At 36.7% G+C, this 11,993-nt stretch overlaps 2 protein-coding genes across 2 annotated transcripts; one reads left to right on the forward strand and one right to left on the reverse strand.

Moving 5' to 3' along the window:
• The first annotated feature begins 1,636 nt into the window (after positions 1–1,636).
• LOC121247064 (EPIDERMAL PATTERNING FACTOR-like protein 5) lies at positions 1,637–2,192 on the forward strand. The gene is made up of 2 exons (XM_041145398.1): positions 1,637–1,843; positions 1,922–2,192. The coding sequence occupies exons 1-2, from the start codon at positions 1,726–1,728 to the stop codon at positions 2,182–2,184; spliced, it is 381 nt and encodes a 126-aa protein (XP_041001332.1). The 5' UTR covers positions 1,637–1,725; the 3' UTR covers positions 2,185–2,192.
• Positions 2,193–4,725: 2,533 nt separating this feature from the next.
• LOC121247437 (probable disease resistance protein At5g45490) lies at positions 4,726–6,053 on the reverse strand. The gene is made up of 2 exons (XM_041145785.1): positions 5,838–6,053; positions 4,726–5,502 (listed from the first exon to the last, which is right to left on the reverse strand). Exons 1-2 carry the CDS (start codon positions 6,051–6,053, stop codon positions 4,726–4,728), a joined length of 993 nt encoding a protein of 330 aa, XP_041001719.1.
• Between the last annotated feature and the right edge of the window lie 5,940 nt (positions 6,054–11,993).

An 11,993-nucleotide genomic window follows, 5' to 3' on the forward strand; every position in this document is an offset into this window, starting at 1 on the left:
TGGACAAAAGAAGCAGTGCAAGCATGCAACTCATCATCTATTTTTCGTAAGCAAGCATTTAGAATGTTTCTTCCACCACTGTTCAGATCGTCACCATCTTGATCTTACATACTCACAACCTCTTTGGATACCAAAGCAGCTTCGAATGGCGTAATTAAACCAAATTAAAGAATATAAATTTTATTTGAAGAGAAGGCCATTCTTATCTTTGCTGGGCAGTCTAGCTCTGGGTCCTCGCTCTCCTCCCCAATAGGCTGAGTCGTTTTAAATGCTACCGAACCCCGAAACCCCACAAGGCCAGCACTCCGCAGAAACAACATGCGGCCAACGGCCTCATTTAATGAAACCCCCCTACCTTCTGCTCTCCAGATTTTGTCACAACACAATATAATTAATATTTTTTTCTGTTCCAATAAGAAAAGAAACAAGATCAGAAAAAGTGGGTCCCCCACTCTGTTTGGAAAATTTAATAAGGCAATTGTACACGCCACGTTAGGGGAAAAACTCGAAAGCGACGATGTTGGGTTGGGGGTCCGTCTCAACTTCAGAGACTTGACTCAGGTGTTCAACTTCTTCCCCTTGCAACACCACCCCGCCCCTCTATTGCGCTCCACACGTGTTCTCGTCTCCATTCATCGATCTATTCCAGCACCCTTTTTACTCCTAGTGCATGCAATACCCTTTACAACACCCCCACTAGAGTTAAAAACAATACAATTTAATAATATATGTATTAATAATGTTATGTATTGATTATTATTCATTTTTATATTTTATATTTATAATTTTTTTTTGGAGTGTTTTACATAAAATATAGTGTATAATAATAAATAATATCTGAAGAGAAAATTTTTTCGTATGTATTATTTATAAATTGAATTATACAACGACTCGCGAGCTCGCTCTTCTATTTGGTTTAGCTTTTTTGTTACCAGATACTAAACCTTGGTATTCAAATTTGAAGGTCTTGAATAAAATATGTTATTAGGCTCACTTCATGATATATACAAATGTCTCTAACTTGAGATAAACGCTTATATAATATTAGTGAATCTTTCTTCATTTAGCATCTTTTATACAAGTAATATATTTAATATGAGGAAATGGGGTTATTACTAGACAAGCTCATGTCTATTAACTCAAACATCTTGTGACAAAAAACTATAATTTTTATCAAAGTTTGATGATTTCAAGTGCTTATTTGAATTTGAGTGAAGCCCACTTAAAGTCATATACGTATTTATCTCCTTCACTGAAATCATGTGCTTGTGGCCCATAAATCTGCAGAAGAGCTTAAAGATTTTTTCTGTAACGAACATATTAATAATTTGTGTTAAGGATAATCAAACCAGGAAGCGATTTTTTTCCCCTCAGCAGCTGGTTATCAAAATGGCGTTAAGTTAACGATCATAGTGTCCTATACGGCCTGTATTCATCCTGATAAAGCCATCACAAATTCACAATCATATTCAGGGCATAGGAGGTCCAAGCTCACCCAGCCCCCACGATGTCGGCCGGTACAATTCTCTCTCTCTCTCTCTCTCTCTCTCTCTGGTATAGTATCTTTGACTAGACTGACTGGCGACACTCGGAATAGTCACACGATTACACGCAAAATCTGCAATATTAACGTCACTCCTTTTTAAGAATGCTCCTCTCTCCTGAGCCGCATTTATTTTTCCTCAGGAGGGCTTGTCGCTAACCTGCCCGGCTCCCATACCTGCAATGGGCGTACTGCATCGCCGCCACCACCATCGTCACTGTTGTCGCACTCTGCAAACTCTCACAGCCTTCACATTTCTCTTCTTTGCCTCCGCCACAGCCATCTCTCTTTCCCAACACGGTAAGCGCACAAAAACCACACCAACCCTTATGATCAACATTCTCAACACCGAGACTCATTCTGCTTCTTATCTTCCAGGTAGTCAAGCAGTACTGAGGCAGCAGGCCGCGAAGGGCGAGAAACGACTAGCAGGATCGGGATCAGCGATATTTGAGCGGTTTGTCCCGAGTCGTAGGGCTCTGGGCTTTGGTTCATCACCCCCTACGTGCCGATCCAAGTGCGGGAGGTGTTCGCCGTGCTCGCCCGTGCGAGTGCCCATTCACCCTACTCTGAGCACTCCGCTGGAGTACTACCCTGAAGCTTGGCGATGCCAGTGCGGGAATAAGCACTTTATGCCTTAAAAGTAACAGAAAAACCAGAGCAGAGAGCAAGAAGCACATGCACTGCGCGCAGAGAAACAAGTAAATATCATGAATTTTAATAAATAATTTTAAAGGTCATGGTCGTGGGCTACCAGCATTCATTGCTTGTTCTCTTTCAGGTTTATCTTTTAGTGTTGCCGTTTTTATTACCGTGTTTTTCTTTTCTGCGGGGACCAAGGGGGAGGGATCGTTGGGAACTCGCGTAAGAATTTAGGTTTCCTGTAATTATATTACGGAGATCGAGGAACCTGATCTCTCTCTCTCTCTCTCTCTCTGGTTCTGGTAGTTGAATTAGATATGATCGTATTTTTGGCTTTGTGCATGGTTAGACTCGCATTGATACGAGTGAAGTTAAAACTGTACGTACTTAAATTAGATATGGCGATTGTTAATTAAACAAAGTACGTACGACGACGTTGCATATATATTGACGTCTTCACCTCATCTTCATCTTCATCTTCATCTTCATCTTATCTCCGCATATACATGACAAGCTTTAATTAGTTCAAGTTAAGGCCGTCTGCATGCCTAGGTTTGCCATGGGGATCAATTAATTAGTTAAATAATAAGAGCTTTCGGCCATTGTCTCACCTCGTACCAATATTTAAAGTAGTACCTGAGATTTTATCCCTAGTATTTCTCATTATGGTGCATGCATGCATGTGACATGTCGTACTAGGCATTAATCATTACTGCACTCATCTCTTCAGCATTTTAAGTCATGTATTTCCAAGGGGTGACGTGATTTTGAGCGAATTATCTAAACTAAACATCCCGACGTACGTCGAAACTCTGCAAAATGACACGCGAAAGAGCAACAAACATTAATGAACATTGGCTTGTTTATTTCGTTCTTCTTCTGGATCCTGATAGCATGGTTCTCCTACGTACCTTGGCCTGTATCTTTCCTTCTTTTGGTTGGCATGACCGGCGTACATTTTATTTCGACGATATCTCATGCATACAGCTAAAGCGCTGATCTCCATTTCCATGAATATTAACTCTAGTAGCGATCATACACATACTGCCTTTAAACAGCCAAAAAATTCTCTAAAATCTGGTAATTCTCAAAATGAAAATAATCATTATAATGACATAGATGTTCCTAGCTAGTATCTCGCTCACAAATAAATTATTCAAAAGCGTGTGATCAATTTTTCTGAATTGGGTGAGATAACTTTAAGAAACAGATGAGAAGAGTAAATACTAAATAGATGTCGACATCCTTCTAGCCGAATAGCACCACCTGCACATGGTCTTTTAGCTAGGGACTATTGAGTCCATTGTTGGATCGATGTTCAAACTTCAAACCCCTTGATCATGTCCCTAAAAAAATTACAAAAAAAGAAAAAGAAAAAATGAGAATGGTAAACAGGTGGCACAAAAAAAACCGTAATTTCAAACCCTAAGGTCTAGTATATATGTTTGCCCGGCCACTCCCCCATGCATTGACATGGTTGCAGTACCAGTACACCACATAACTTTGAATTTCAGAAACTAGAAGACAGATATATATATATATACATGAGATATGGACGATTTCTTACGAAATGATGTATAATTTCTTGGTGTTAGTGTACGGTGGTGCTGTAATCATGTGATGTTTGATTGATAGATAATTGATTTTAGAGCCAGCGTGCTGCGTGTGGATGTCCTAAAACTGGCTGCCCCAATCATCTGATAAATTCATACAACCGAAGTGAGAGAAGTAGCGTGCGGATTACACGCTATTTAGTATTTAGGGGCAGGTCTGCTCCCTATCAGGGTTGCCAATTCCAATCAATGTGACAGGGATACGGGGAGTGGAGGCAGTGGGGTTCGCATCCATGCATGCCCCGGCCCGCCCCTCTCACTTTAATCGCCAATCTCTCGTTTTTATTTATTTTTTTATGCAATTTGAAGGAGCGATTAATTGCTGCATGCAAGGAATCCCGAATATATATATATAGCTCTACAGTCTACACTCTCGGCTTCTGAGATTGTCTGGAGTAGTAGTACTGTTGTCGGCCATTCATTTCCCTGAGCAACTCATTGTGGGGGGTTCTCCTTTCGACAAGACTCCGCTTTTGCACTCTGCTTGGAGTAGACGGATCCAAGGTGGTTTAGCTAATATGAGATAAATATGTTTTTGATTAATTTGCATCAAATCTTTATATTAAATTATTTATTTATTTATTTATAATAACAAAATAATATTAATTTAATTAATTTTATCATATTTTAAAATAAAACTCTTAATTCAGGCGGTATTGTGTACTGAAATATACCGAAGTGCTGACATGGATTTAATAAAATGAACTGTTTTTTATTTTACTGGAATGCGCTGAAGGTTTGCCCGTTTGGGCAAGTTCTGAAGTTAAACGAAAAGTCTCTTTCGGTTCTTCTCCGCGTGCCCTCTCTCTTCTCTAGCCTCTCTCTTCTCTAGCCATTTTCTTCTTCTCTTCTCCGCACAACTTCTCTAGTTCTCTTTAGGTCGTAGATTCTCTTTCTCTCTTCCACCTAAAAGCTCCCATTTTTCGTTTAACCTCCATTTTTTGGTTCGACACAACCAACATCTTGGCTTTTTTTGGATGCTCCGTCGTTGTGGGCCTCTCTTCTTTGGAGATCACCAACATGATCTGTGCCTTCTCCGGACGCTTTATCAACGTCAGTCTCAATTCTTTCGACAACAGAAACTTGGGGTTCATCTTTCAACTTTTCCGCCATAGTTTTCCCCATCATCTTTGCTGCGAGTGGAAGGCCACCACACTTTTTGAAAAGATCCTTCTTTGCTTTTTCTAAATCTTCTTGACCCTTTAAGTTCAACACATGTTTCTCTCTCTCGACCGTGTCTGTGAATATTGACCAACAACTCTCTTGGTTCCAAAAGGGCAGAAGGTCATGTATGTTTTCTTCCTTCCCGACCATCATCTTCGCTACCTCCTTATTCTTTCTCATGACAATCACCGTTCCCCCGTTTCCTTTTGGCAATCCATATGCAAGACATTCATTCCAATCATAGCTACAATTTATTGCAACACTCAAATCTCGGTACCATTCATCCTTTTCCCAAACATCATCAAGTACGATGAGATACTTCTTACCATTTAGTTGGAGATGCAGAGCATAGAGTAAAGCATTGAGGCGTTCCTTATTATCGAGGGGGCGTCCATTATCCACGCATATGCTTTGAATGATCTCTTTGTCAACTCCAAGACACTCCAACATTCTTTTAACAACTGCTTCCTGTGAGTTCTTATTGGAGATAGAATTGAAACTAATCCTAACGACACGACAACAACAGCCAAGGAAACAAGACTGCCCAATCAAAACAGAGGATATTACAACTGATATTTCGGGCCAACAGCTTTGTTACGCTGTAATAGTGTTTTTGATTTTTGAATAACTTATATATAGGAGGAAGTTATGGAGAGTTTGTATGTAAATATTATGTACACTTTAGATTATCTTGAATGAAAATCTTTTATCCCCCCAATCTATCTTCCATTAAAGTTTTATAGTTCTTTGATTCACTTTACTTGGCATGCGTACCAAAATCCTGGGAAGGAAGCTGGTTTTGACCTCATTCTTGTTGAGAAGTGCTCGACAAAGAGTTGATTTTCCGACACCTAGCTCGTCGATGATCCCATTACCTTGAATTCATCCTCACTTTGTCGTCGTTTAAGCAGTTTTTCCAGTGAAATCATTTCATTTTCGAACCCATGAACCTTTAGGCCGGACGGGGTTGAGATTTCTCCCTGGCCGTTATGCTGTGAATGATCAGGAGCCACTTGATCTGGACCCTTCGTCTTCTCTGAGGACTCTGCATTGCTCACTTTAGGAGTCTCCTGATTCTTCTCCGAACCCATGGACACCTTTTCGATCAACAAATATTGTTGAGAAATTAAGAACAATAATTAGGATATATATATATATATATATATATATATCTCTTTATATATATATATATATAAAGTGACTATCAAATAGAAATTTGTATTTTAATAAATTTTATTATTTTTTCGTTAAAAATTAACGCCGTTCGTCCTACTAAAAATGCCTGCAGCCAATAATATTATATTAATGATGACAACAAGGTTACTTTATTTTGATACCCAGCTCCATGCATTAATTGTGGTTTTAGGCATCAGTACCTAGTCATGTAAATATTATTCCCAATCTATTATTATTATTATTATTATTATACGCCCAACAAGCCCTTAAGATCAATTTTTAATACTACTCTGCATAAATATTAACAGTTATATATATTTAATTAATAATGATCAAATTATGAAGAAAAATAATAATAAAAAAACTATATATCATGTATATATTGTTAATATTTATACGTTGCACGTACATTATTTGATTTGTTTATGACATATGATCTTATATTTGTATATATATTATATACTTAATTAATAATGCTCGAAATTATGAAGCAAAAAAATAATAATAAAAGAACTATATATCATGTATATATTGTCAATATTTATATGCTGTATGTACAATATTTGATTTGTTTATTATTTTGCTGAAATTTAGATTTTTTTTAATCTTGATTTTTTTGTCTTTCTTTAAATTTGTATTTTCTTTTACTAGACAAAGAAGCTATTGACTTTTTCATTTTTTTTAGTTAAATCATTATGTCAAATACACCCCGGGGCTAACGCATTCGGAGCCGTTCCCTAGTATATATATAAACACAGAATTCGACAAAGCCTCCAAGAAGCTGTCTTTCATATACAATACATTAAACCGTCTCAATACTAATACTGTATATTGGGGAGACGAAGGAGGGAAGCGGGTTGTTCTTTCTTCTTCTTCTTCATATTTCTTTTTAGAGTTTCTTTTCTTTTTTAACTTTTTACAATTACACAAATGCCCCTATTTGCCATGTCATTTTCGGTTCGCAATGGGTACGTGAAATTGCTTGTACCTAGAAGAATTGTATTTTTAATAGTTATTTAATGCTAATAACCACAAACGATCTCTAATTAAACCTATATAAAATTCTATATAAATGTCTTAACTACAAATCAAATTTCTATATTGCTTATCCAACTATATGTTTTTGTCAAACTTTCTTCTATCCAACAATTGTATTTATAAAATTTTCCATACAATCATCTTGTTTTGCCAAACTAACTTCTATCTAACAATCATATCAACCACATTTTTCATCCAACCATCTTTTTTTGCCAAACTTTCTTTTATCCAACAATTATATTTACAATTCAAATAACCAATTATATTATTTTGCCAAAATATTTTCTTGTAACTAATAGTCTTGTGGAAATCCTATAAATAGATCAACCCCTAACTACTTCCCACTCATCACAAACCAAGCCCATTGAGATTTCCAATCTTTATTCTTCCAATCTTTGCACAATACACCGCTCAATTTTCTATGGATTCCTTTTGGAGTGATGATCATATTGTATATGATGATTATTCTAATAAAAAATTTCATATGATTGTAGTAATGACACAATAACGAGAGTGAAGGGCTACCGAAGGAGCATCTACTTCACGTCGACGGCGTACATTCATCAAACGTGATCCATTAGAAGGTCAACAATGCCTTTGAAATAATTACTTCGCTCAGCCACTAATATATCCACCCAACGTTTTTAGGAAGGGGTTTTGATTATCTCAATTTTTTTTTGAAAAAATTGTCCTAGTGCTTGGAAATAGATGTACTATGGTCATGCAAATGAACCAATTATTATTTTGGAGACCCCGGTTGCTTCTTACGATCTTTAGATATGGCATTTTTTTTTTTTTTTTGTTTACCTGAGTCTCAGAATGACATCAACATACTAGATCGATCTTCTGTATTTGCTCTTCTGTGCAACTACTCAATCAATGGTCATGACTATACAATGTGATATTATCTTGCTGATGGTATATATTTTTCGTGAGCAACATTAGTCAAAACAATTCCTACTCCACAAGGAAAAAAGAAACAATATTTTGCTATCGCCCAGGAGTCAGCAATGAAAGATGTGGAGCGTGCATTTTGAGTACTTCAAGGTAGATTTGCTATAGTACATAGACCTGCTACCTACTTCAACCGCGAAGTACTAAAAGACATTATGTATGCATGCATTATCTTGAACAATATGATCGGTGAAAATGAACTTCATCTATACCTCAGTACGGACCAATTCATTTACAAACAAATGGATGATGCTTCTCATGAACCAATTTCAAGAGATCATATACCTGAATTTACAAAGTTCATTCAGCAACATCATCGTCTTAGAGACAGACAAACTCACTCTCAACTCCAAACTGACCTCATCAAGCATTTGTGGAGTGTGCAGCATTTGTGGAGTGTGCAGCATTTGTGGAGTGTGCATGGCCAAAACTAAAAGCTCTACTTCAAGTTCATTCGCTTTGTAGTTATTTGTGGTTATTTGTAAAACTTAAAAATTCTATCTCGCTTTTTTGTTTTATTATCTTTTATTAGCTATCCAGAATTTGCATGGTCGGAGCTTTTGCATGTTATAGTAACTTCTATTAATTTCATTGTCGTTTGAGAGGCCTTTCAGTGAGTAGTGACTACATCAATTTTCATCACCTTAAAGATGATGTCGTCTAGAGAAGTGTGGATCTTCTGTTCTTCCCTTTGTGTTGACAATATCAACGTGGACGTGCTTTTTAGATACTACCCAGTGTGTGATAGCTACTTGCAAGATCAGTATGCTTCTTCCCATCAACTCAAAAAGGCTCACGAATTCCATATATGTATTTAGAAAAGAAAATGGTTAACATTCTAACAGAGACAAAGTTACATGGTATATGTAGGATTATTTGGTCATATGCAATTTTGACTCATGTAAAGAAAGAAGCAAAGGATGCTGCATTACTACATAGTTGTGACTATTTGCATAAATCTTCCCTTAAAAAAAAAAAGCATTTTAGAGTCAACATACAACCCAAAGATAAACTATTAAACTCTGTAATAAACATCCACATAAATCTGCACTTCAAAAAACATCCACAACAATATGGTGGCAGCCCAAAAAACATCCACAAAATACATCCACAACTTTCAGCCCAAATTGTAAAACACACATCTCAAACATAAACTCCGAACTATCCCAGATCTGTCACATAGTGGCTGCTCAGCCATATGTATTTGCAGCATATGTGGCTAGCAGCCACTAAAATCAAAATTTTAGAGTCTACCATCTAACAACATTAGTGTGTATTTACAAGAAGCAAAAAAGTAGGAGTACCAAACAGTTACTTCCCTCCAAAAGATGTTGATGGAGATGTAAATGTGGATGTAGATCTATTCTTCATTTCCTCGTAAACTTCCTTCTAAAGAGTTTGAAAATAGTCTTGCTGCATTGCATTTATGCCAGCAAGATCTAATTTCATGATCTCTATATCAATCTTCTTCTTCTTAAGTACAACTAATGACATTCGATCGCTCTCAGCTTTAGTGATTGCTTCTCTCCTCTACACCATGTAGACGGTTCTATCATTGATCATGCAACTTAAGGCTTTATTAAACTCAGTATCTTCACCTTCTCTAGACATCCTCTTTCTCTCCCTCTCTTTCTCACACTTCTTGCCTAAAGGTCTCTTACCAATCATCTCGACGTTGTCATCGAGAGTGTCATTTGCTAGCGGAGTTAAGTCATCAATGGTTGGATGTTTCCCAGGCGATCTCCTCCTCGTATGCAACATCGACATATGTCATTTTGGTTAGTGTCTTAATAGACACCAACAATGTTTCATGGTATACTTCGCCTTCTCATTCTCTTTATACAATATTTAGGTCTTTTCAAACTTAATTGAGCCAAGTGAGAATGTGAGTAAAAATGAGCTCAAGCACTAAAAGAACATAAATGAGAAACTAAATTATTACCTTGTCATGTTTCGTGGCACCACCAGGATGTATTGACTCTACTTGGGCAACAGTAGCACAAAATTTATTTATGCATTTTTGGATACATTGCCATCGATTGGTCAATAACACTATAGAATGTTCAAGACTGTTGGGTTTTTATACTGATTATAATATTTACCTATTCTGAGTATTCTCTCCCACATTAGAGTGGATTTTTGGTCAGTCTCGCATATAACATCAATGCTAACGTTTAGCCAAGTTGAAACAGGGAGGATGTCCTCCTCTACGGTGAAAGACACACCTCGAAATGATTTTTTAGAGGGTGACATTTTTTCACCTACGCAATGTGAAGCTTGGACTAGAACATTATCATCTATGCTATCGAACGGGGTGCTGCCTTCCCCATGTCCACCACTTTGTAAGAGAGTGGTGGAGAAATGATCCTTATCAAATGGTGCGGACATACTTCATCGTATTATAATTGTAACGAATGAAATGAGAAATGAGAAAATAGGGAGGAGCTATTGAAATAAGCCAAACATAGGGACTCTGAATTTTGACGTAGTAGAAGTAGCAATTGAATGTATCTACATTCTGTTTTAACTATCTCCTCAATTTTATGCCATCACCAGATAATACCAATAATTGAAAATCCTAAACACAATCGTAATTAAATAGGTATATGTGACTACTGCAAATATGATTTACAATTTCATTTTGAAATACTAGCCATTAATTTAGTCCAAGATGATCCTAACCATTCTTTTTTGTTTAAGGGTGGCCAGTAAGAATTTATGGATCAGCAACCAATGATGCTAACTAACTTGGTTTCTTCCATTTAGCGCCCTTTATGTTTGAGAGAGAGAGAGAGAGAGAGAGAGTCCTCATTGAAAAGAAAAGCACCCCCCCTAAATAATGTAGTTAAGGTTGAGAGTTCCACATCAGTAGTCATAAAAAACTTAGTTCATAAACATTGCAATAATGAATGAACCAGCAAAAAGAATGTGCAAACCTGATTCCGTGTTGCAGCTATCCAGCACCAAGGATGATGCACTGAAGGTGAACTATCAGCAATGAAAGCTATTGTACTTGCTTCTCGTATGCTAGCTACTACTTGATGGTGGTAATTCTCTCATGATCCATAATATAAAGAGTGAGGCTATTGATGAACCTGACAGCATAATCTTCATACAATAAGTTACTGTTAAGTTCATTACTTCTTCAGAAAGATTGAATTGGTTGATCCCTTCTATAGAGGAGCAAGTTCATGTTATGCCCTAATTAAATGGTGAAGAACTGAAAGCATCTTTTAAGCATTTCATTACCATTTTTTTAAAAGTAAATTAACAGCGAGCATTTTCATTAGCCTAATATTTTCTAAAATCCAGAGCTACCCCAAGCAATAGACTAGAAAATAAAATACAAATAAATTAATATCAACCAGTTTCCAATAGAACAGCTAATATCGTAGACCAATGGATAGAAGTCAACAACTTTATTAACGGTTAAATCTATGGCTTGTTTGGACTACGGTTTTGAAAAATGTTACCTTCCATGAAATTAATTTTGAAATTGGAATTCGAAGCAGCTAAAAATTAGGGGGGAACTCATTCTAAACCATATCGCTATTCTAAAAGCTGTATCCTATGAGCTACCCAAAACAATGTCGCAAATTATTTCCCTTTCATTTTCCAAGTATCCACAAAATTTAAAGAGAAAAATGCAAGCATTGACTGAGTACAAAATGGGGAAATAGATACCACACGAGGCACGAGCACAGACAAATAAACCCATATACACTTGCATATATCCAGAAAAAATCGAGCAAAACTTGTAGTAGAATAAATTTTGAAGAAATGATTCGAACTATTCAAGAACAAGAACGATCTAGATCAGTCAGGAAACTACTAAGACGAAAAGCAATTTCCATGGAATCTGA

This window comes from Juglans microcarpa x Juglans regia, chromosome 1S, assembly GCF_004785595.1.
Source record: "Juglans microcarpa x Juglans regia isolate MS1-56 chromosome 1S, Jm3101_v1.0, whole genome shotgun sequence".
NCBI classification, from domain to species: domain Eukaryota; kingdom Viridiplantae; phylum Streptophyta; class Magnoliopsida; order Fagales; family Juglandaceae; genus Juglans; species Juglans microcarpa x Juglans regia.